This window comes from Giraffa tippelskirchi, chromosome 9 (genome assembly GCF_054371585.1).
Source record: "Giraffa tippelskirchi isolate mGirTip1 chromosome 9, T2T-mGirTip1v1.2.pri, whole genome shotgun sequence".
Taxonomy (NCBI): Eukaryota; Metazoa; Chordata; class Mammalia; order Artiodactyla; family Giraffidae; genus Giraffa; species Giraffa tippelskirchi.
In genome coordinates this window covers 111679589-111705510 of record NC_137283.1, presented here as the reverse complement: position 1 = coordinate 111705510, position 25922 = coordinate 111679589, and the positions used below count along the sequence as shown (strand labels likewise).

At 39.1% G+C, this 25922-nt stretch overlaps 1 protein-coding gene across 5 annotated transcripts in view; it reads left to right on the top strand.

Moving 5' to 3' along the window:
* LIN28B (lin-28 RNA binding posttranscriptional regulator B) overlaps positions 1-13541 on the top strand; it is a 138467-nt gene extending 124926 nt beyond the window's left edge. For all 5 annotated transcript variants that reach the window (XM_081529358.1, XM_081529356.1, XM_081529360.1 and 2 more), the window contains one exon: positions 8702-13541. In XM_081529358.1, coding sequence (XP_081385484.1) covers positions 8702-9062 — 361 coding nt within the window. In that variant the 3' untranslated portion in view covers positions 9063-13541. The remainder of the gene's footprint in view (positions 1-8701) is intronic.
* The last annotated feature ends 12381 nt before the right edge of the window (positions 13542-25922 follow it).

Genomic DNA, 25922 nt, shown 5'->3' with positions numbered 1-25922 from the left:
TGAGAGTCTCTTGGACTACAAGAAAATCAAACCAGTCAATCCTAAAGGAAATCAACCCTGAATATTCATTGGAAGGAGTGATGCTGAAGTTGAAGCCTCAATACTTTGGCCACCTGATGCAAAGAGCCAACTCATTGGAAAAGACGCTGATGCTGGGAAAGATTGACATCAAAAGAAGAGGACAGCAGAGAATGAGATGATTAGACAGCATTACCAATTCAATGGACATGAGTTTGAGCAAACTCTGGGAGATAGTGAAGGACAGTGAAGCTTAGTGTGCTGCAGTCCGTAGGGTTACAAAGAGTCAGATGCAAGTTAGCAACTGAACAACAATACCATCTATTATACATTTTATTTATCTCTAAGTTTAAAAAAACACAATGGGCAGGAGTAATTTTATCAGTGGCAGTCTTTTAGGTAAAATGTAGTTTACGTTTTAGAGGTTTTAAAAATTCCATGGCTAACATTTTATAAAATGCAGAGATCTTTTTATTATGTTTATATTAATTTTGTATGCAATAGCCAACAGAATTTGGCCATTAGAAATATTTCCAGGAATATCTCTATAGGAAAAAAGTTTATATGGTTTTGAGAATTATTATAGATGGAGGCAACAGAAATGGAGAATTAAAAATTATTATGAGAAGTCAATAAATATCAATTGGTAATAATAGTGAAATTTAGAGAAAGGAGCAGTTGATTCAACCGCTGTAAATTATCACCTGTTTTGATGATATGGGTGCATACACATTGAACCCATAAGGATGAAATAAGAATTGAATAATGGCCTCAGAAACAGAGAAACTACTTTGGAACCTAGACTCCATAGATTTTTGCAGTCTTTTCCTCCCAAAATAAGCAGGAAACTTCCCAGGTGGCTCAGACAATAAAGAATCTGCCTGCAATGCAGAAGACCCAGGTTTGATCCCTGGATTGGGAAGATCCTTTGGAGAAGGAAATGGCCACCCACTCCAGTATTCTTCCCTGGAGAATTCCATGAACAGCAAGGAGCCTGGTGGGCTGAAGTCCGTGGGATTGCAAAGAGTTGGATACAACTGAGCGACTGACATACACAGTGATGATAAAAAGATGTAGGTTTTTGTGCTGTTAGAATCAGAAGTTTCAGGGAATCATTTTTAGTTCATAGTAAAGAAACAAGATCCATACATAACCTTTTTCCTCTCTCCCCTCCTCCTTCCTGCCTTCTTCCTTTCCAGGCATCAGTGAACTGTTGCAACAGTGTTTGGGGAATATTCAGTATTCAGTTTTGAACCACATTACTTGTGGTTGGGATTACGAGGTGATCTCTTGATCACGGTTGTCAGTGGTAAACTCAGATTTGTATGCAGCGGTGGTTCTCAAGTAGCTGCTCACTATCAACAAGGAATTTTTTTTTAAAGTATTGGTGTCTGGGGTGTGCCCTCAAAGATTCTGATTTATTGGTCTAGAATAAGACCCAGGCGTAGATGTTTTTTAAAAAGCTTCCAGGGTGGTCCTAGAATTGCTCATGTGCAAGTTAACTGTTAGATGACTGACAATAATAATGGTCAAATTATAAAATGGAAATGCAGCTTTATAATTGCTCTTTTTCCTTTTTCAGTTGTACAAATAATTGTAAATTTTCTGGTTATTTTAAAAAGAAACTATAAAGAACTTATGGAGTTCTTATATGAAAGTTCCCCTTTACCTTACATGTGTTCTCTCCAGATGTAACCACTTCCAGTGGTTTTCTATGCATCTAAAAATGTATACATTTACTTGTATACAGTGTTTTTGAAACATAAAGGAGATCATACCTTCTTTTATGTATTATTATGTGTTTTGCTTTTTTCACTTAATTTATCTTGGAGATCTTTCCATGTCAGTACATAGAGATCTACCTTATTTTAAAAAATATTCTTTTACCTCATTCCTTTTAATATCTGTAGAGTGTTTCTCAGTATATGGGTTCTAATTTCTTTCTCATTTTCACATATCTAGCTCACTGTTACAGAGCAAAGATTCTGTAACCAGACTACCTGGTTTTGACTATAAATATTTATTCTTGTTGGTGGTATTATTAACATTTAATTTTTCAATTTTTTACCAGTATGGACAACACTGTAGTTAATATTTTAGTACCTAGATCATTGTGCTTATCGGTGAATATTCCTGTGGGGCAAATTCCTAGAATTAGAGTTGCTGGCTCAGAGAAGATACATATTAATATTTTGAATTATGCTATCACATTTTCCTCCAAGAGCAATTTATATTTGCTTTAGCCAATAGAATCTCATTGCAGTTTGTATTTCAAGGCCTGAATACATTGTTTATATCACAGTGCAATCGCATGGGCACTACAATGGGAACTACCACATGGAAACTGCAGTTCCAACTACAGTGATTGGAATTCATTTTCTTTATTTTGGCTGGAATTTCTTTGAGTTAGTTTAATAGCTCTGATTATAGCTTATTAACCTGAAGTTCCAACTTATGGTCTTAAACATATGATTAAGAAGAATAGAAAAATTATTTTACTGATTTTTTTTTTTAGACAAAAATTTTGGACAGTAGAAGAGGAGTAAAAAGTACAAGAGGAGTAGGAAAAAAACTGGGCATTGGCAGTCAGAACTCTGGCCTGGATTAGTTGCTGCTTTTCATTTTATAGATGGAAAGAGAAGCTCACTTCCTCATAGCACAGTGACAGAACAATAACCAAGTCTCAAGAAAAATCAACTTCAAATCTGTGTGTTTGTTGGTGTTTTAAATTCAGGACGCTGTATTTTTTAGATTACATGTGATTACATTTACATCAGTATTGTTGGGTATAATGTTTTTATGTAATGAGAATACAAGTGAAATGTATTGTTTTCAGTTAAAATTTCCTTCTCTGTATACTCTCTGAGACTTAGTTTTCTCATCCACACACTGTTTTGCTTTTTTAATAAAGAGCAGTAAGCTGTGAGTTTTTAAAGTAATATTTATTCATTTATTTATTTTTGTCTGTGCTGGGTCTTTACTGCTACATTGGCTTCTCTCCAGTTGTGGTGCTCAGGCTTCTCATTGCAATGGCTTCTTTTGTTGTGGAGCGTGGGCTCTAGAGCGCAGAGACTTCGCTTGTGGCGTGTGGGCTCAGTAGTTGCAGCTCCCAGGCTCCAGAGCACATACTCAATGGTTGTGGCGCATGGGTCCAGCTGCTCTGCGTCACGTGGGATCCTCCCAGACCAGGGATCACACCCATGTCTTCTGTATTGGCAGGCCAATTCTTTACCGCTGAACCATCAGGGCATCCCTGATACAATGTTGATATTGTAGTACCTACTTCATAGGGTTCAGGGGAGAATTCAGTTTTATTATACATATTAAAAAACTTTTGCACAGTGTCTGGAATGTAGTAGAAAGTGAAGTCGCTCAGTCGTGTCCGACTCTTTGCGACCCCATGGTCTGTAGCCTACCAGGCTCCTCTGTCCATGGGATTTTCCAGGCAAGAATACTGAAGTGGGTTGCCATTTCCTTCTCTAGGAGACCTTTCCCACCCAGGTATTGAACCGGGGTCTCCCGCATTGTAGGCAGACGCTTTACCATCTGAGCCACCAGGGAAGTCAGTAACCTCTTAATAAATCAAACTTCAGTATCCCTATAATGATCATTTCAACTCTTTTTTAACAGTATGTTCAGCCTTGCTGTGACAGATGCAATCTGCCCACCCCTGTACCTTCTGAGGGTAAGAGAGGCAGATTCCTAGGCCAAGCTTCCAGAAGGCCCCATTTTGTCTGAAAGTTTCCCAGCAACCTAAATTCACAACTGGGTATAGCTTATTCACTCCCTAGGACTCCAAAAAATATCAAGAGGAGAGTTAGAAAACGTTGATGAACCACATTTTCTGACTTTTCTTTACCCCTCTATACTCCCATTTTGAAATTTGATTCATCCTTTCTTTCATCTCTGTTTTCCAGGGATTTTTATGTACTCCTTTCCTGTATCTATCCCTCCTTCCTGCCCTATTGCCTGCACTTTTCCCACTTGGTTCTCTTTCACTGAGACTGCCTTTCTTATGTTCTCTCAACATTTCCTTCCTCTTTTGAAGCCTACAGATCACTGTGTCCTTATCTTCTTTTTCTCTTAATATTCATTTATTTGGCTGCACCAGGTCTTAGTTGTAGCACACGGGCTCTTCAGTTGCTGCAGTGTGAACTCTTAGTTGCAGCATGTGGGATCTAGTTCCCTGATCAGGTATCGAACCCAGGCCCCCTGCACTGGGAATTGGAATCTTAGCCACTGGATCACCAGGGAAGTGCCTGTATCATTATCTTTAATGCCTTCCTCTTAGCTCTCAGAATATAAGTTTCTATATATCTTCTTATTAAGACTTTCACATATTTAGAAGCACCTACATTTTTTTTTTCTGTTACATTTTTAGACAAACAAAACTGGATTTCTGTCTGTGTAGTGTCACTCCTCATTTTTTAAAATCACTTTTTGGACTTGTTTTAATGCTTGCATCATAACATAAAATTCATTCAAATTAAGGTGATTTGGAGGGGTTTCGAGAGTGAACAAAGGAGACTAGTACCATGCAGAGCTTTATATGGAGAATGTGGTGTGGTATTATTTGTGAGCTGTTCCAGTTTGGTGTCAGTCCCTAGGGAAGGAAGTGGTTTCCTAATGGGGTGTGATCTGCACTCTTAGGAAGAGTGATTGGCGTTGAATGATTAAATAGAAAAGGAGAATACATACCACTCCTCCCCTTTAAAGCTAAGCACATATATACTGAATGCAAGTCTTTTCATCATGGAAGGCAGTCTGGCCTAATCTTAGAACGAATCTGAAAAGCTAAGGGAGTGATAACTATGCAGATCAAAATGCAAGGAAACCAAAATGATGCAGTGTCCTTAAAAGTAACTTTCAGAACCCAAATAAATGTAGTGGTAAATGTACATATGGAATATAATGGAAGACCTCATTTGAAAAAAAATGAAATCCTGACATGAGGCCCTTGGTAAATGAGCGGGCAAGTGGCTCCCTGAATTGGATAACAGTGTGCATTCCACAGTGACTGATGAAATTGATGTGTCCGTGGGAGAGCGGCTCTATTACTCAGCCTTTAACTTATTTTCTCTCTCTTCAGAAATGAGCTCCTAAGTGGGTGTTATCCTCAAGGAAGTGAGTTTAATTCAAAAGAAGGTATTTTATAGATGGGCAAATTTAAGAATTCACTTTGCTCTTATAGGAGAGAAGTATGTGAAAAAGCATTATTATAAATAATAGGCTTATACTTCTCAAAGATGCCATTTTAGACTATATTTGGGGACCCTGAATTTGAAGCATTAGTGAGTAATTTTTATTGTTTAATTTTGCATTATCTCTGAGAACATACCACCAAAACAATATTGAATCTGCTTTGTAATATTTCATTAATTTATTCTATTAAAGTGTGTAATAGATAATTTAATTCTAAAAAGTGATTTCTTATTTTTTCCCTTTAATTTTTGAAGATATGATACTGTTTTTTCCTGACGTAAGTATTTGTTAATTACTGAAAAAAATAAAAGCCCATCTTGTGATTCCATTATTCTAAAATTTACAAGGTAATATTGATAAAAGGAGAAGCAGGGTGTTCATTATCCTAGTTTTTGCTACGTTAAAAAAAAAAAAACTCATTTTGTAACTTATTTTAGAAGATAAAATATATATTCCTAAATATGATTAGAATGATCAGTTCAGTGAGATTTTTCATTTCCGAGCTACTCACCTCCTTTCAGTAAGTGCCTCAGCATTTTTCCACTTATGAACAACCATGTCAATTAAATTCCCTAGCACAAACTTGATAAAAGGTGAAAGAATACTGTTGCATGACCTTTTAGCAAACATGTATCATCAAAAAATATTGCTTGATGACATCTTCCCTGAAGAATTAACTAAGGAACAAATTTCCTTTTTGTCCATAGACATATATTATTCACTCATTGATTCTTGAGTTTGATAAAATATATTTCTAGGATATAGTATGTGAAGACTCATAATCTGAGATTTAGCTTACATGATTAATTTCATCATCATCATTAGAGTCTGCAGTATTACTGTCTTTTTGTATTTGTATTTTTTTTTCCATCTAACAATTGCAAAATGTCTTGTCAGTTTTTTCTCTTTGCTATTATGCAGAAAACAAAAAATTTTGAATTCTTAACTGTGTTCAATAAAGAATTAGAAAAAAAGACAACAAAAGTCCTGTCTCCTGATGTCTTTTACACCTTCTGGAAAGATCAGACAGTACTTTGGGCAATGCAATAACAAGGATGATGAAATAGCCATTATTTATTTAATTATTTTATCATCCTTCTAGATGATCACATCATTTTTCAATTTTCTTATTTTTTCTATGAAAGCCTTAAATTCAATATGATTATTTGTCAATTATCAGAAAATGGTTTAATTGTGTAATTAATATATTATTCTGGAGGTAGAACAGAATAATGTTAAACAGATTTTCTCTGCCAACAGCTTTGGATGCACTAGGATTGCATGGGGCAATTGAGTGACAATTATTAAATAATTTCATTTTTGATCAATAATTATGATATAATCTCAATTCCAGAGGTTCTGGAATTGAGACTGTATAATTGATATGGTAATGAAATTAGAGAAGATCAAGACTATTGATGCTTGCGGTCTCAGGAGTCTCTCTTCCCAGCTTGGACTGGCTCATTTCAATAACACTTTTATGAGCAAACTAGTCTCCCTCATCCTTTTTTCGCTTCCCATCATCCACCTTCCCAATTCCAACTCTAGATAAATTTGGATCCTTTCTACCTCCCATTGCCCACTATAGGGCTGGCAGATATTTCTTGGAAAAGTCATAAAATCAGACTGAGTTGTGTGTTATAAAGGTAGAGAAGATACCAAGATCATAGATAAAGTTGGAAGAGAATCAAGAGATGTCAAGTCCTAGCACTGTCTTGCAAGTGAGATGGAGAGTTAGTGAATAGTAGAGCTAAAAACGAGTCGAAGTTTCCTAACCTTTGTCTCAATGAGTTTCTATCCCAGTGAATTAAGTAGCAATGTTATATAAACTAAGAGAGAAGATAAAAAGTGTTAAGGTGGCATAAAGCCCTCTAAGGGAAACATTCTAAGCCCCATCCCCACCTCAGTTTATTGACATGTAGTCAACAAGTAAAACTGTAAGATTTTTAAAGTGTACATTGTGATGATTTGATATATATATGTGTTTTGAAAGAATTCCTCCCATCTAGTTAATTAACAGATGTTCCAGGTGGCTCAGTGCTAAAGAATCTGCCTGCCAATGCATGAGATGCGTGTTCAGTCCTTGGGTTGAGAAGATCCCCTGGGGAAGGAAATGGCATACCAGCTCCAGTATTCTTGCCTGGGAAATGTCATAGAGAGAGGAGCCTGATGAGCTAGATATATATAGTCCATGGGGTCATAAAGAGTCAGACATGACTTAGCTACTAAACAGTAACAGTAACAACAATCCTACATGTACTTCCCAGTAAGTTAATAGTAGCTTGTTTTGGAAATACTTGGTAATATAAGTTACTAAGCCTGCTAGTCTCACACAGGCTAGCTGGCTAGTTAATTATAACTAACTCTTTTGTCATTATGATCTTAAGCTGATTCCCAGAGTTACCACCTATTTTGCTTTCATTTTGTAAAATGACCTATTGTGTGTATTTCATGATGAGAATTAATGGAATCATAAATGTATTTGGAAAATAAATTTAGAATACAAAAACCCTTAAAACATTTCATTTGTAGACAGATAAACAAATTTTGTATTAAGTAACTAAGTAGATTAAAAACCTTCACAAATATAAAACTTTATTTTCTCCACTTGATGTTTTATTGTTTTTAATATTAAATTTTAAAAGAAAATCTGATTGAAATATATCTTCCAAATAACTTCTCAGCTTTTAGAATCTTAGTCAAAATTTCAAACATAGTACAAGCTGTGCCCCCAGTGTGCATTTATTGATTAATTAAAGATGGATTTATATTTATCTCAATTTAGAATTTACCCTGAAGGAAAACTTAACTTCTTACAGAAAGATTTTCCCATACCTGAACTAGCATCAACCTTTATTAATCTGACGTAGGTATCTAGAAGCTTTCTTTTATAGCATTCTTCTGAATCAGACACTTTCTATCTTGCTCTAATATTACTTGGTAATTTCCCAGATATTCACCATAGATGTCTTTTTTATTTATCAAATTTCACTGCACTCATTTGTGCAAAGGGAAAAAAATTCCTCCAGTTCAACTAATTTCCATAGCCAAAATAATTAACACCCGAAGAACTGTTAAACTCATAAAATTTAATTTGCTCTATAATTTTTCCATTTGCTGATTGACTTGGTGTTGCATTTTAAGTCAACTGCTGGGTTTTTAAACTTTTTTTCAAGCTAGCTGGTTGTTTTTTGTTGAATGCGGCTGCCCTCTAATGGACTAAACTTCCTTGACAATAACCTGACTCAGCTCTCAAGGAGTCATTTATCTGTGGAAGTGATTAGTCTTTCATGCTTTCAGATTCTCGTTTTTCATTGACTTTTGTGTTTAATACAACACGTTTTGTGTGTGTGTGGAGAAGGCATACTGAAATCAGTTGATCTCTTTGACAGTCTTTATATTTTAGCATATTTTTGATTTCTGACATATTTTATGATATACCTGCTCCTACTTAAGATGTTTTTCATTGTTCTTGCTGCAGATGCTACAACTGTGGTGGCCTTGATCATCATGCTAAGGAATGTAGTCTACCTCCTCAGCCAAAGAAGTGCCATTGCTGTCAGAGCATCACGCACATGGTGGCGAACTGCCCCCACAAAACTGCGGTGCAGCCACCAGCCAGTTCTCAGGGAAGACAGGAAGCGGAGCCCCAGCCGTGCACGTCGACGTTCCCTCGAGAGGTGGGGGGAGGGCACGGCTGTACATCATTTCAGGAGGCGAGGTCCGAGCTCTCAGAGTGGCCACGCAGGTCCCCTCCAGAAGCTTCCTCCACCAAGTCCTCTGCAGCACCGGAAGAACAAAGCAAAAAGGGGCCTTCCGTTCAAAAAAGGAAAAAGACATAACCCTTCTTTAACGTATCTTTTTCTCTCCCCGGTTGGGAAGTCTACCTCATGCAAATTCAGGGGAACAGTATTTCACACACAGCAGCTGACCTGGGATTTTTAACTACTGTTGAGGAACTGTGAATTTTTTTAAACAGACAAATCACTCTAAGCAAATTACCTTGGAGCAGGGTGTCCTGTGTTATGTGACTCAGAGGATGAGATGCTGTTATCTGTATGTACACGTGTGAGAGGGAGCGAGCCTGAGTCTGTGTGTGTGTAGGAGGATTTTCTTTAGCATGTAGACATATATATAAAGAGGGCTTATCTTTATATATGTGTGTATGGAGATACAAGCACACACTCTCCCTCACAGAACTGGACATCCCGCAAGAATTGAAAACCCACAGTGAAGCATTTTTAGATGGTTTTGAAAATAACCCTTGGAGTTTTTCTTGAAATACCATTCCCTTTATATTACATTAGAGGAAAAAAAGACTTACCTTTTATGTGAACCAAAGGATATACTTCAGATCTCAGAGCTGCCAGTCATATGGTACTAAAAGTTTTTAAAACATCAGTTCTCCCGAATTTGGGATTGCCTCTTTTTCTTGGTATCTGTACAGTGTATCCCCCCACCCCACCCCTTTTCAAGGCAGTACCTTAACTCCATATGCCTCCGACTGCCGTTTAAACTTTTTTGAATCTGGGATACAAACCAGAAAAGACAATGAATGTGTAATCTCTGTGCCGATATTTCAGTGTTTTCAATTCCAATGTTTTGATTGTAAATTAGATGCCTATTCAGAGAAATGAAGGGGGAGGGCAATGTATAAATGTAGTGATGTGATTGTTTTCAATGGTATTTTGCTACCAGCTCATTGTAATCTCTAACCTGTTGTGAGGTTTTTGAGGGACTGTGGCGAGAGCAGCTTCCCTTGACTGAGTCAATCCTCTAACCATCACTTCGAGCAGGCGCCTCCTTGTTTACTACTGAAGACCTTGGAGGAAAACTCCAGTCGTTGGGTGTATGTTTTTGGTGGCTGTTTTTATTCCCCCTGGAGAGTTACTTGTTTCTAAAACAAACACGCAAAACAGCATAGTAAAATGCCAGGGTTGAGAATGAATATTGAGTGGATGCTCACAATTGCCCATGATGTATGACCTTGAATAATATGAAAAAGTATCATGTTTGGTGGCGGGCGACTAGAGTGATGAACCTAGGGTGAAAGGTTCCCAAACCTCTCCTACCAGAGAGCAGAGTGTTTTTTATACAATGCAGTTGATCTTATGAGAATTCCCTCATGACTGCTACTGAAGGGACAAATATGGGAGATTCAGGATGAGCATTCAGTGATGGAGACAGAGTAGTGTCAATGGCTAGGGGCCAACCACAGTATTGGTCCCTTCAGCTTCCAGTCATGAAAAACACTCATTTTGCTGTCATCCTGGTTCTAGATCTTATGGATGAATTCTGGGAACATCTCCAAGAAGGTACCAATTAGTAGTAAGGCTGAACATTGGCAGTAAATAGAGTCTTGTATGAGCCTGTTGGTGTAAGCTCAGATAATCAGAAACAGAAAATAGCATGATTCAAATGAGACACGTTCTGCTGAACAGTTTCTGCTCCCTCCCGACTTGTCCTGCCGAGGGAGACTTGTTGTACGGTTTTGCCCCCGTTTCAGCAAGCAAGCCACGCGGAAGGAGAGCAAGCAAGCCTGGGGCTGGGCCACCAGCCCTTCCCAATTCAGCTTGAGTTGACAGTGTTTGTGAGAGTCTCCATGGGATGTACTGAAATCTCGGTATGCTGTGATGCAAAGCTTACCTTTGACGATATTGAATGTGATAAATAGCTATAGAGAAGTACTTCCTTGCCTTATGTGAGGAGTGTAAGCTTATTTAAATTATGTAGACAAATCAAAGTGGCATTGCTTAATTTTTAGCAGGTATAATAAGCAGGTTAACAGTAAAAATGCAAAATGTAATAAGTCACTTTGAAAATTCAAACCAAAGTTCCTTGACCTTATTAGAAATAGGAAATTATGGACTTGAGAATTGGACATTCCCTGTTTACATATAAAAAGTTCAGAGCTGAGATCACGATTTAAAAAAAGAAACATTTTATAACTGTGGACCTTATGGGTGCCATTTGAAATCATTTTTCAGCATCTCACCAGACTGAACTAAGCACATACCAAACCTATCTTTGATGAAAAGTTGGGGTTTATTTTTTATATAAAAATATTATCACTATTACATAAACATACTCAGGACAAAGAACTTCACTCAGGGAACATACCGTATAATAATTGTTTCTTTACAGAATAGTCTACAGTCCTGCTTACTCAAAACAAACCAAATAACTTAGACCTTTATGTAAGTATTATGTACTGATGTTAGTAATAACTACCTCTGAGTTTGACATAGATCAAAATGTCCAAATATCAATTATCAGCTCTCCTTTTTTAATTTCATGTGAAAATTACTCAAGGAGACTTCCTCCACTCCTTTCAGATGTGAATATCACTGACGTAAGCACAGTGTCCATTTACATGGGTGAAATATTCTGTTTACAGCAAAAGGCTACCTCATAGTTGATGCATAGCACACCTTTATGCTGCTCCAGCCTTACAGTGGCTGATAATTCTCTGGTACAGAATCTTTTTATCTAGAGTATAGATAGCAATTCATAACTGCATGTTTCTGACAAACACTTGTGAATAATGAAGCATCTCATCTAGTTAGCAAAGTCTCGGAGCATTTCCTTCAAGTGACCATGTATTTAAAGACATAGACTCTTCTACTGAAGCAAGACAGAGCACACAAGCCAATCTTCGAAATAGCTGCTTTGTCCAGAGGTCAGTAGTGGGAAGAAGTCAGGAAGTGAGGGTGCTTGTATGAGTGTATGTGTGCTGGGCAAAAGTATCAAAGATGCCAATCTCCTTCGTCTGTGTCTGTGCTGCCCTGAGGCCAAGTGATTGCAGCATTGTTGTCCAGGCACATAATTAACAGCACTGGCTGCCAAGGAGTGAACATACAGTGGACGTGCAATGCCCTTTCTAGCTACTGAGGGGTAGGATCTATGTGAAGCATCAGTTTACTGGAGTTGCCAATGGGTTGGGCAGGAGGTCTGTGAAATAGTTCCCCTTTGACCTCTCCCCACCCACATCAACACAAATGTAATTCCTAGGAAAAGATGCATGACTGGTCTCCTAGCCCTGTGAGCTATTCATTGCTACGTGGCAGATTATAGTAGAAACATTTTTATACTTGCATTTTTCGTCTTTACGAGAAGCCTTTGGATGTATTTTTACAGTTGAAAGATTTAGAAAGATTTTTACCTGCTTATAACTTGGAAATTTGGCGTGCAATGTATGGGAAAAGATCAAGAAACATCATGTTATTAGCATTGGTACATCTACAAATAAATATAAAGGTGTTTCTATTGCCGATATATTTTTTTTGGCCCAGTTTTATTTTGCACCAATGTGGCCCCAAGTTACTGCTAGTTGTATGTAGTTTGTGAATAGGAGCCCATAAGTGTTAATAGACTTTGTTACTTTCACTGTAAGATGAGTTATACAGGACATGGAAAATCTCATTAAGTCTTAAAGATAATTTAAATTAATTTATCTGTTTTCTCTAAGAAATGTTTATCATAAAATATATATGTGTATTTCCCCTTTGGTTATAAAATTTGGAAAAGTGTGTACACGTGCAGCTGCACGGACTTTAATTGTCTAGATGTCTTAATGAGATTTATTTGTTTTAGGGAAGAACAACTTGTTACAAGCATCAAATTCTGTCTTACATCGCTGTCAACAGCCTCTTTCAGATGTGGTGGTTGTGTGATCTGTGTCATAGTTCAGTTAGAGTGAGAGGTTGACCTCTGAATCATTGTTAAATTGTCTGTTTGGAGCAAAGCTGCAAAGTTATGGTCAAGTACTGTACAGTGAGAAACTGTTGCAACATTGAATATATCTGTGGCTTCACATGTGTGAGAGTTAACCAGCTTGAAAATGATGGTGTTGACTACCTCTTGAATTACTTACAGCTACCAACCACTGGCACCCACCACCAGCTGGCTTTAATTAGTATGTATTGCTTTTTTGGTATTAACAACTTTAACCACAATAGAGACCAAAGTGAACACTGATTTCTATATGACTTTAATATGGTGTTTTATCTAGTGTTTTACAATTATCCTGTGTAGTCTTTAGATGACCTCATTGTCCATTTTGGCTCATGTTGTTTACAAGTGAAAATAAAAAAACACTTGAACTGTATGTTTTTAAAGGACAAAAAAAGGAATAGATGGTCGGAATGGCGTTTCACTTGTGTACAGTCAACTCGATGGACTACAAGTAATGTTTGCCTTTCTGCAGACCGTGGATTTTATATTATCATCTCATGCCTAGTGTCTTATTCTGTCAATTATGGATATTTTGAGGTTTAAAGAAATTACTTGACTAAAAATAAAACATATAACGTTGGCATTTATGATGAGTGTTGGAGAGTTTTCATGATTTGTGTGGTGGCTAAATTTAATGAATGGGTAAAAAGGCTACTTAGTATTTACACCAAAATGAGTATCAATTAAATAGTTTTAACATATCCTCAAATCGCAGTGATTATAAATATAAAACTTAGTTGTGACAGTACAGATGGCGAATAAATTCCACCTGAGTGAAGGAGAAAAGGTGGGTCCTGTCCTCATTAGGAATCATCCTGTGTCAACCAGCATGGACTGTGCAAGCTTAGGAATCAAGACATACTTTCTGGGGTCAGGAAAAGTAGCCTGGAGCAAAAGTGTCCACACCCTTTTGGAGAAACCATTTTAGACTTTTCCTGCAATTTTTTTTCCAAGTATTTAAGTATTTGAAAAGAACAGTTAAGGACATGTGACACCAGTACCAAATATCTAAGCAATGAATGTAGATTTGATATACTCTACAATCAACTTTATAAAACTGCTGAGTTCTATAAATTGGCCAGCCTCACTATCACACAGATTTTCATTTCCAGTCTATACGTGGATGATTCACTTTTTCCCCGCTGTGGTCTACTGGATTCTTTTTACCTTTTAATCATGGTAAAAAGTGAAAAACATAACATCATTTACCATCTTAACCATTTTTAAGTGTACAGTTCAGCAGTATGTAGTATATTCACCTTCTTGTGCAGCAGTGAGTGATGTGAAGGGCTTGATCATGAATGCTCATGAGAAGCTTATTAAGTAAACATTTCAACATGTTTACTTTCATTGATTGTTATTTAAAATAGTAGCTTTTTGTTATAAAAGTAGTGCTGTACTGTAGAAAATATGGAGAACTTTGAAAGAAAATGGTATATAATCCCATCACCTGCATTCTAATTTTAATTCTAATTCTAAATTTAAATTTTATTAATTTCAAATATGGACAACCTTTTAAACACATATAATCTTATCACCTATAAATAACCATTAACATTCTTCATTGTCTTTTTTTCAATAAATTACATACAGATATTTTAATATAAATAATAAAATTTTAATATAAAATTAGATTATATATAGTTTGCAACTTTACACTTTTCCCTTCACATCTTATAATGTTTGTCATATAAGTAAAAATTGTTCAAAATCAACATTTTTGATAGGTGCAGGTATGGTTTGAGGTGAGATTCAGTGGGGCAGGAAGATGGGTTGGGAGGGTGAAAAAAGAGAATCTGGAACAGAAGAAATAGACAAAAAGTCGGAATCCAGTCGAAGCAGTGCATGTTTCATCAACCAGTAAAGGGATGAATTTGGTGGAATGAAGTATTTTTTTAAGTATTTATTTATTTGGCTACACTAAGTGTTAGTTGTGGGATGTGGAATCTAGTTCCCTGCTGCCGCTAAGTCACTTCAGTCGTGTCCGACTCTGTGCGACCCCATAGATGGCAGCCCACCAGGCTCCTCCGTCCCTGGGATTCTCCAGGCAAGAACACTGGAGTGGGTTGCCGTTTCCTTCTCCAATGCAGGAAAGTGAAAAGTAAAAGTGAAGTCACTTAGTCGTGTCCGACTCCTAGCGACCCCATGGCCTGCAGCCTACCAGGCTCCTCCGTCCATGGGATTTTCCAGGCAAGAGTACTGGAGTGGGGTGCCATTGCCTTCTCCACTAGTTCCCTGACCAGAGATCAAACCTGGGCCCCCTGCATTGGGAGGGCAGAGTCTCACAGCTGAAACACTGGGGAAGTCCCAAACAAAGCATTTTAAAAAGCAACATTTTGAATGTAGGGGAGGGCCACTGATGCAACCGGGCATGTGAGGGGTGTCCAAGTTTGCAAATGGAAAAGCATGAGAGGTGAGCACGTTTGCCCCCAGGCTTTTCCCCTGTGGTCACTTCCCAGGTCTTGGAGGTGACACAGGGTGGCAGGCCACACCAGAGGTGGCAGTCTTTCTGAGCTGAGGAAACACAGGCAGGGCTACCGGAGCAACAGAAAATGGATAAATCCCAGAGAGGAGGGCTCATGAAGAAGGGAGCCCCCAAAATCTTCATACAGATTCCTTCCAAGTCATTGACAATCTGCAGACCCAGCAGAAAACAGCAGTTGAGGGCAGAGTCACAACTAGGATGAGGCCAGAGAGGTGTCTAGAGTGTAAAACTTCAGGAGGTGCTCACTCTCAGGCAGGTTCCCTTGCTTGAGGCAGCACCCTTGTCCGGTCCTAGTGCAGCCGCTGGCTGGGAGGCTGAGGGAATTACCGTATGTTTCCTCAGCCATCTTTGCTGGAGAGAGACAGAATCTGAAGTAGCAGAGAGTGAGATGGGCCTTGGTAAACACCCGAGCTTTTTGTCTGTATCCCAGCAGGGCGAACCCTAGGAATAAGGGTCATGCGCCAAAGAAGAATTGATGCCTTCGAACTGTGGTGCTGGAGAAGACTCCTGAGAGTCTCTTGGACTGCAAGAAGATTAAACCAGTCAATCCTAAAGGAAATTAGTCCGGATATTCATTGGAAGGGCTGATGCTAAAATTGAAGATCCAATACTTTGACCACCTGATGTGAAAAGCTGACTCATTGGAAAAGACTGATGGTGGGAAAGATTGAAGGCAGGAGGAGAAGGGGACGATAGAGGATGAGATGGTTGAATGGCATCACTGACTCAGTGGACATGAGTTTGAGCAAACTCTGGGCGATGGTGAAGGATAGGGAAGCCTGGCATGCTGCATTCCACGGGGTCACAAAAGAGTCAGATAGGACTGAGCAACTAAACAACAACAACCTTACAGAGAACAGGATTCAGGATAAGAGGAAGCCCCAGAATCCTAGGCTATCCTTCTGTGTCCACAGAACACTGCATATGAGCCACCTCTTGAATAAGCTTTTTGCAAGAGCCTTTATATGAATCTTTTGCTTGCCAGGCTACTAAATTTAAAAAAAAAAAAAAAAAAGCTTGTTTGCCTGTCTACCATTTTGTGGCTAAATCCTGCTCCTTTTTCTTGTTATTTTCATGAAATTGATTTCCTTCCCCTCAAAAATTCTTTCTATGAATTCTTTGTTTTGCTTTCTAGAAACAATTGAAATTTAAAGGAAAAGCCTTTACTGTTATCCAAATGTAATTTTGGCCATCTTCAGTATAGAAATCATCGTATGTTACTCTGTCTAATCCTCTCTCTGTCTCTCTCTCTCTCACACACACACATACACTTTCTGAAGTGTCTTAGGTACCCTGAAAAATGATAAATGTTTCTGAGGCTGCATATCAGGCATGTTTCTTAGCACAGTATTTCCACTTTAAAAGATTCCTGACTTTAGGACACATGTATGTGTACTTTGTTTCTAAAATTAATGAAGTTTCTTGAAGACATGAATTATTTTTTTCAAGGTCAAGGGCCTCAATTGTTAGCTAATTTCTGAGCCACCTAGCATCTAGAGCTGCCTGCTCCAGTTTGTAAAAATTCTTTTAAGTACCAATTCCAACCTTGAGTGTTTTGCTTACACCCCAATGACATGGTTCATTCTGTTCTTTTGTCAGGAAAACTGGACTCACACCTAAGTATTATAGCAGCAGCAATATTGCAAAATCAAGGTATAGTGAAAGACAATTTCAAATTTAAGACGCAAAACATATTTGCATTTGACTTAGTTCAGGTATGTGTATTATTGACATGTGATACTTTCTTACTATTTTCCACATTTTCCTCTAGGAATGTGGCCTCAAGTATTTATGGCAGATATTTCAAGTCCTATTTATAATCACTTCTTTCATTTAGATCGTCATTTCAGGTATTCAAGCCACAACAGTTATCTTCACATGGGCTCTTCAAATTCTTTCATTTCTTCATGAAATTAATTCTGAACAAATAATTTTCATTAGCTAGTCCAGATATTAGTTTGCCGGTCCTGTGTTAAACTTGCTTCTGCCACTCATTCAGGGCAATCCATTTAAAACAATAATAATAAAATCTCATTACAACCACAATAAACTTTCTCATGGTAAAAAATTGGAAAAAATACAGAGGAGGGGCCAAAGTGTGAGCAGCGATTGCAGAACCATTCTGGAGATGTGGCAGAGATCATTCTATTTCCTTAGGTTTTTATTTTCCTTCTACTTGTTAATACTGCGCAGCAATAACGGAAATGTATCAGATTGCCAAGGAAAGTTTAACATAGAACAAAACAGTTGGAAGAGACCATAGAATGTCATTTGGCCCAATATTCTGTCTTTGCCTAGATCACATGGATCATCCCAGATGGTATTCCCAATCCTGCCAGGAAAGATTCAACAAGTCCCGTAAAAACCCTACAACAATGTCTAAATGTTCCAACACAATTCCTAACTCAACCCAAAACCAAACCAAAACAAATAAGCAATAGAAAAAACTCTGGACCAGGGTCAGATTAAGAGATTCCATTTGGAGGTGCCATATTATCAACCTACAGTGCTTCTTTTTAATTAAAATATTTTAAAAATTAAAATAAAATTAAATTAAAAATAATATATAAATTAATAAATTAATTTAATAATTAAATTAAAATTATTTTAAAATTAAGATAAAAATTATTTCTTAATGGAACACTGTCTCAATTAGAATTTTCTTTAGGACTTCTGTAAAAGATAACCTAATAACACAACAATTAAAAAGTGTGTTCTAAGTATACTAATGCATATATATGGAATTTGAAAGATGGTAACGATAACCCTATATGCGAGACAGAATAAGAGACCCAGAGGCATGGAACAATTTTATGGACTCTGAGGGAGAAGGTGAGGGTGGGACATTCTGGGAGAATAGCATTGAAACATGTATATTATCATATGTGAAACAGAACACCATTCCATGTTCGATGCATGTGACAAGGGCTCAGGGCCGGGGCAATGGGATGATCCAGAAGGATGGGATGGGGAGGGAGGTGGGTGGGGGGTCCAGGAAGGGGAACACATGTAAACCCATGGCTGATTCATATAAATGTATGGCAAAAACTATTACAATATTGTAAAGTAATTAGCCCCCAACTAAAATAAATAAATTTATAAAAAAAAAAAAAAAAGTGTGTTCTAATACAGTCCATTGTACAATGGGCCTTCGGTGGTGTAAAAATTCTCTCTAATTAGGATGAAATTCCAATTTTGGGGCTTCCCTGGTGGTTCAGTGCTAAAGAATCTGCCTGCCAATGCAGGCAACATGGGTTCAATCCCTGGTCTGGGAAGCTCCCACATGCCACAAAGCAACTAAGCCTGTGTGCCACAACTACTGAACCTGTGCTCTAGAGCCCTGGAGCCCCAAATATTGAGCCCACGTGCTACAACTATTGAAGCCCCCCGCCCCCGCCCTAGAGCCCATGATGGCTCTGTAACAAGAGAAGCCACCGCAATAAGAAGACTGTGCATCTCAGATAGAGTAGCTCCCACTCCCTGCAACTAGAGAAAAGTCAGCACAGCAGCAAAGATCCAGCACAGCCAAAATAAATAAAACTATTCAAAGAAAAAAAGATGAAAGTCTGATTTTTAAGAAACTATAGAACAGTAGTATAGTAATTCTGCAATTAAAGACCAAGTATGATCCTTGGGTCAGAAAGATCCACTGGAGAAAAAAAGGGCAACCCACTCCAGTATTCTTGCCTGAGAAATCCCACCGACAGGAGAAGCCTGGCGTGCTGCAGTCCACGGGGTCTTAAAGTCGGAGAAGACTTAGCGACTAAACCACCATGATACAGTTCAGGTATGCATGATGCCACCAGAGGGCGCTCTTCACTCACTTTGCATCACCTCAGGTACTACATATTTGAATTTCTGATCATGATTGATAAACTTATCTAGGAAAATTTCTGCCTAGAAAAATGCGTACTTATAAGTAATGGCTTTATAGGCTCTTATGAACAAAAGAGAGACTGTCATTGTGGAGTTCATGATGCTGAAGGGATACTGATAATGCTAACTTTTTTCAAACAAAGTATTTTATCTATTTCTAAGTTTTCTTGTAATAAGAAACTTCAAAACGGTAAACAACCCTAGAGAATTAAAAACTCATGTTGCATTATTATCCCAGAAATTCTCATCTACCTTTGAAGCTTTAAGAAATATAAGACTTTTAAATTTTTTGTTTGGTATTTTATTACCTAAATCTTTGGTGATGTTTTTTTCACTTTAGACATTTTACTAAGTCTGTCTATGCTCCCAATATCTGAGAAGAAACCATATTTTGTTAAAGTGCTCATGTTATCATACCCAGGTCTTCTGGATTTGGGGTTTGAATGTTGGAGTCTAAGAGCAAGGACAAATTAGACACAAGTTCCAACAGAATTCCCAGGCATAGTTTAGTGAAGAGATATTTCTTTCATTTTAAGCTTCCATTTGTGTGTCACTGGTTAATTTAATAATAGCTTTCACTTTTATAGTGTTTTATAATTTACATGGGCTTTGACATCTGGTTCTTACAAAACCCTTGTAAGGTCAAGATGGCAGATATAACTATTTCTGTATTACGAAGAAATGTACGATTGTACTTAGGGAGATAACATTAACTGCTCAGGTCACACAGACTTGGAACTAGAAAAGACACTTCAGGATTCTGCTTCTAATTAATTTTTTTTCTCCCAAACACCAAAACCAGGTAGAAAGCTTTTTTCTAACTCTGTTACATAGGGAGCCAAAGAAAGTAAGGGAGTTGGAAGGATCAAAATCACACACCAACAGTGGTCAAAAGGTACAAACTTCCAGCTACAAATGAGTCCTGGGGATGTAACGTACAACATGGTGACTCTAGTAAAACAGTGTTTTACATATTTGAAAGTTGCTAAGGGAGTAAATCTTAAAAGTTCTCATCACAAGAAAAATAATTTGTAACTATGTGTGGTGATGGATGTTAATCAGACATATTTTGATGATTTCACAATATATACAAATATCAAGCCATTAGGTTGTACACTTGAAATTAATATACTGTTCTAGGTTAATTATGTCTTAATAAAAAGAGACTAAATGTTCCAAAAATAAATATTGTTATACATAGGAAAATAGACCCATCTATGCTTCTGGTATTCACTCTTCAAACTTCACACTAACACTTCAGTGTTTTTTTGTTTCCTAAAGCAGGAAGTAAGATCAGGAAAACCTTTGCCTGCGAAATACAGACCAGCCTGCAGCTACAGCCAGTTACCTGGGATGTCTGGGCTAGTGAAGCTTTCTGACCTTCCTCCAGACCAAAACTTCTCAAATTTATTACACCCTTTGAGTTATTTGGGGAGCTTTTAAGAATCCTGATGCTCAGATAAATTACTTCAGAATCTCTGACTCCAATGTGCTGCCAAGGTTAAGACTCACTCTTCTAGGTGTATTGAGTTACTGGAGCCAGATTTTAACTGACTCCCTAATTAACTCGTTAAAAGTTTGGGAACTATTGATCTAGAGCAAAAAAAAAAGCTGCTTTTTTAACTGAAAGCCGTCGGACTATGGAAAAGGATACTTGAGTTCTAGTTTTTCTTGGGTTCAATTTTTCTCAGCCACACCCTTCTCATCTGCTAATAAAGGGGTTGGACTAGTTAAGGGGACTTCAAAGAATGGTCCCCTTAATAGCAGCATTAACATCATCTGGGAACTTAGAATTGCAGCATTCAGTCTCTACCCCAGCTATACCGAATCAAATTCTAGGATGGTGTCCAGTGAATTGTTACCCCTTCCCCTTTGTTGAACTTTATTGTATAGACTAAAATTTTGGTTTCCTAGACTCACTAGTACTAAATTGCCCATTGGGTTTAGTGGCTTCTTGCATCAGCTCCTGCAACTTGCCAATCTGTTCACCACAAACAGCATTAAGTTTTTCTTCTGGTAGGGAGATTCCATACATGCTTTTATAGTTGCATTTGTCTGCTTTCATTAGCTTGTTGTTATAGCACTCCTGCAAGAATCACTTGGCCTTCTTATTACCAATGGTCCTATGTTTCCTAAATTTGTCCTTCAGGTGTGCGTGCTAAGTTGCTTCAGTCATATCCGACTCTTTGGGACTCCATGGACTGTAGACTCCTGTCCATGGGATTTTCCAGGCAAGAATACTAGAGTGGGCTGCCGTCCCTTCCTCCAAGGGAACTTCCAGACCCAGGGATCCAACCAGAGTCTCCTGAGGCTCCTACATTGCAGGCAGATTTTTTTAAACCACTGAGCCACCCAGGAAGCCCCATCGTGTGTGTGTGTGTGTGTGTGTGTGTGTGTGTTTTAGTCACTTGGTCGTGTCCAACTCTGTGACCCCATGGACTGTAGCCTGCCAGGCTTCTCTGCCCCTGGCATTCTCCAGACAAGAATACTGAAGTGGGTTGCCATTTCCTTCTCCAGGCATCCTTCACATACTGTTCATCAAGGGCTTTGAGGTCTGAGGGCAGAACCCAGGGCAGCATCAAAAGACACCAATAAGAGGCCGGAACTTGCAAGACATTTAGGGCAGGCAGAACACCGCGCCTGCGCCGGAGCTGGTTTTTAAATCGGGGCCTCCAGGTGATCTTGGTGAAATTTACCTCCCTGCTCTAAAATTCTACAGTTCTGTCCCCTCCAAAGGAAAACCACAATCCACACCATTCTGGAAAGGTCTGGAAGGGATTTGTCAGCAGGCTGACTGTTTTGAAGACAACTTTTGAGAAAACTTTAAATGATACACCAGAAACGCAGACTGCGTGGTGATGCGAGTCATTATCATGATAATACTATTCCAGCTTCACACAGACAACAGCATTTGTGAAGGACAGTCCAAGGATGGGGGAACTCTGGAGAGAAAGACAGCAGGTGAGACTTTGCCTAACCCTCCAAATCATCCTCAAGCAAAAACAAAACAAAGAGTTGTGAGTTACTTGGCCCACGAGGCACACGTGGATCAAGAAGACCTCATGGCAGCCCTTCAGAAGCCCACACATCGGGAATTAAAGTACCAGAACTGGCATATCCCTCATCTGGTTGCACCTCCTTTTACAGATAAAACTGGGGCCCCCCTAGGAGACGTGAGCTGCCCAAGGTCCTAGCATTCTTGAATAATCAAACTGCATTAGGAATACACATCTCCTTAGTGTTTGAGAACTCCCCTTGCACCCTTACTCTCTGGGATCTAGAGGAACTGCTCTCCATCCATGCGTATCCAGCGCACCTGCTCTTGGCTCTCACGTGGTCCCCGTGGGGAGCTCAACAAAAAGTATTTGTTCAAAACAACCACAGCTGAAGATGGTCATCTCTTCACCTCCTCTAGAGCCTCATTTAACTGAATGCTGGCATTTCCTACTCACAGCAACCTCCCGCGAGAGGCGCCTACAGCCTCCTCTCCCCGCCTCCAGCTTTCTGGGGCCAAGTGTGGAAGTCGAGATGGGCTTCTCTCTCTGCCTCAGCCAAAGACGTCCAGAGAGACTGCAGCCTGGGAACTGGGCCCAGGCCTGCAGACATTTCTGCCATGAGCAGGAGGGGCCTTGGTGCCTGTCCCCTAGCCTGCCTGTCCTTCAGGTCCTGCTGGTACCCACTCTCTGGCTCTTTAGAAGAACTGTGGTTACTGAGACTCCAGAATCATTAAGGATTCATCGTGGCAACCAAAGGGAAAAGGGGATGAGAACAAACTTGTACTTTGTGCCAACTATGCCTTTGGAAAGGTTCTAGAATACAGGTAAGGACACAGCAGCTTTAAAAGGTGTAAGGACTTGGTGAAGATCACATGGTCAGAGTCCATGTTCAGAACTACATCTGTCTGCCCTCGAAGTCATGTCTAAGGACAAAGACACTGCCTCCTTTTTCAGGTCGGTGCTTTGACCTAAGAGAGGTGGAGATGGACAGCAGAGATTAGAAACCAGTTTGGGACATCATGTATCTAGGACCCTATATTTTCACATGAGCTGATAGATTATGTTTAAAGTCAGTATCAAATCCTGGCTTTTCATTTTTCTAAAAAAAAAAAGCCTCTCCCTGAAAAATACATATTTTTTTGCACAAAAAATATGAAGTATTGCAGTCTTTCATTTCAGCATGGAAACTCCTTTGATAACCTGAGGTGAGAAGCTGAGAACAAGGTGGTAGTGGCCACTGCAGGCTTCCTGTCTAAGAGGACTGGAGAAAGCAGCAGGGTGAGCAGGTCCATAGGCTGAGAGATCTGGGATGGAGCACGGCGCTTTTACTGGCGCGTTTGTTCTGGCAAAATCAGCCTATTTGAACTTCAGTTCTGTTGTGTTAACCACCTTCCAGGATTTTTGTGAAAATACTAAATTGTGTGTTTTAAATGCCTTTAGCAGTCTCTGGTAAATAATACACACTCAATAGACAGCTATTATTACTAGATTATATTGTAATTATTCTTATAGCAAAATGTATCAGTACTAATAAAGAGAAGAGTTAAAAGAGGTCAGATGAGAACAGCAGAAAATAGTGGTAAGCACACTGAAAAACATTAGGGAGGCCTCCAAGATAACAGAAACCGTTTAAAGAGAAATGAATTCAGAGCAGCTGACCGTTGTTCTGTTTTCTGTGCAGCGTGGCCCCCGTGGGAGGCCGGGACCTGAAACTTGGCTCCTGTCCGGACTTTCTCAAGGGCACTCCAGGATTCACTTCAGTCCATCTCTACACAAATGACCTAATCATATATAACCACCAAGGAACGGGAGCAGCTCTGAAGTTTTCAGCATTTGCAGAGAAATATCAAGAGGTAAATGGCGCTACTCATTTTTCCCTGAAGGCTCCCTCCTCTACCAGTCGGGTTTTGGTTGTGCGGTTTCATTTACTCAGCTGTAAGGTAGTTTAGCTTCATTCAAGCCACATTTGCTTCTGCTGGCCTGTCATGCAAGAAGTCAGAGGGTGAAATCCTGAGCCACGGTGCTTCTTCCCCAGGAGCAGATCTGGGGTCGGTCCTGCAATGTGGGGTCCTGCCTGTACCAAGAAGCTGGACCAGGCAAACGGGGCAGAAAGCTTAGCTGTAAGCTGGGAAGATGGGAATCATCTTGTGACAGGATGACAAAGGAGGCTGGGAGAACCTGAAGGTCAGTGGGGATATATCTGCCCTTAGTAAATAGCAAGGAAAAAATTTTTTTACAGTAGGACCTTGTTTTATTTTTGTTTTTTTTTTAATCTATTTTATGTATAGTAATTTGTATCTCCAAACCCAAACTCCTAATTTATACCATCCTTATCCCTTTTCCCATTTGGTAACCATCAGTTTGTTTTCTATGTCTGTGAGTCTGTTTCTGACTTGTAAATAATTTCATCTGTGTATTTTAGACTCTACATATAAGCAATATCATATATTTGTCTTTCTCATTCTGACTTCAGTTAGTATGATAATCTCTAGGTCCATCCATATTAAGGAAATATTGGTGTAGTATATTTGTTCATATCACACACACACCCTTTAACAGAAAATTTTTTACATATTAGGAAGCTGTTAAGCTCACGGTGCCATCTTCAGCTCAGAAATCTGTATCCTTAGCCCCAACCCCTCCTCTGAGTTCCAGATTTTGACACCTCTCTGCTGTCCCAGAGGCCCCTCAAACTCAGCATGAAAGAAACAGTCTCTCCACTCAAACCTGGTCCTCACCAGGGAGTAACCAGCAGCAACTCCAGCTGGAGCTCTTTGACACTCTCCTCTCTCACCACCATCTCTGCTCCCACAAATCTGGAACCAAGTCCTGTCGATTTTACTTCATGTTGGGTTGTACCCACACCCATCCACAGAAAACGCCTCGTGGGCAGAATGGGAAACTCTTTAAAGTCTCACAGCACAAGCTAGGTGAGGGGAAGCTGCCCCAAAGATGGGTCAGCTTGAAAGTCAGGGCTCAGAACCAGACATTAGGCCTAAATGACATGGCTTATCGGGCAAGAGAATTAATTCTCTTACTAGTGGTGTAAGATGCCCGGTCCAGCTGGGTCTTGTCTTGGCACTGATCAGGGCAAGTTAATTAGGTGTCAAGGACCTACTACAAATGGCCAAGAGATGGGCTGTCCAGTCCCTTTTTAACACCGAGCACAGGTGATGGGAGCAAATATGAGTTTCTTTATGAACAGAAAGATGGCCCACCACAGAGTAGATGCAGGGGATATGTTCTGTCCCCTTCATGTGACTCCTTGTATTGCTGAACCTTATGAAACTACAAGTGAAGTTTCAAATACAGTGGATTAAAAATTTGAAATATATGTATCTTCACACTGAAACTCTGGAGGCTTCTCAGTCACTGCCTCCAGGCAGAATTGTCCACTACCTCGTGGCCCGCCCTTTTCATGACCAAAGGCAGCAGGATAGCAGGCCTTCAAAACTAAGTGGAGCTAACCCAGGAGCATGCCTTGTGCAAGTTTGCTCAGACTGCCTAAACCAGAGCAATTCCCATAACCTCCGAAGGGTCTTTCCTGAACCTCTGGGCATGGCATTAGAGCAAACCAGCTACATATAAGAGAAATGAAATTTTAAAAAGTG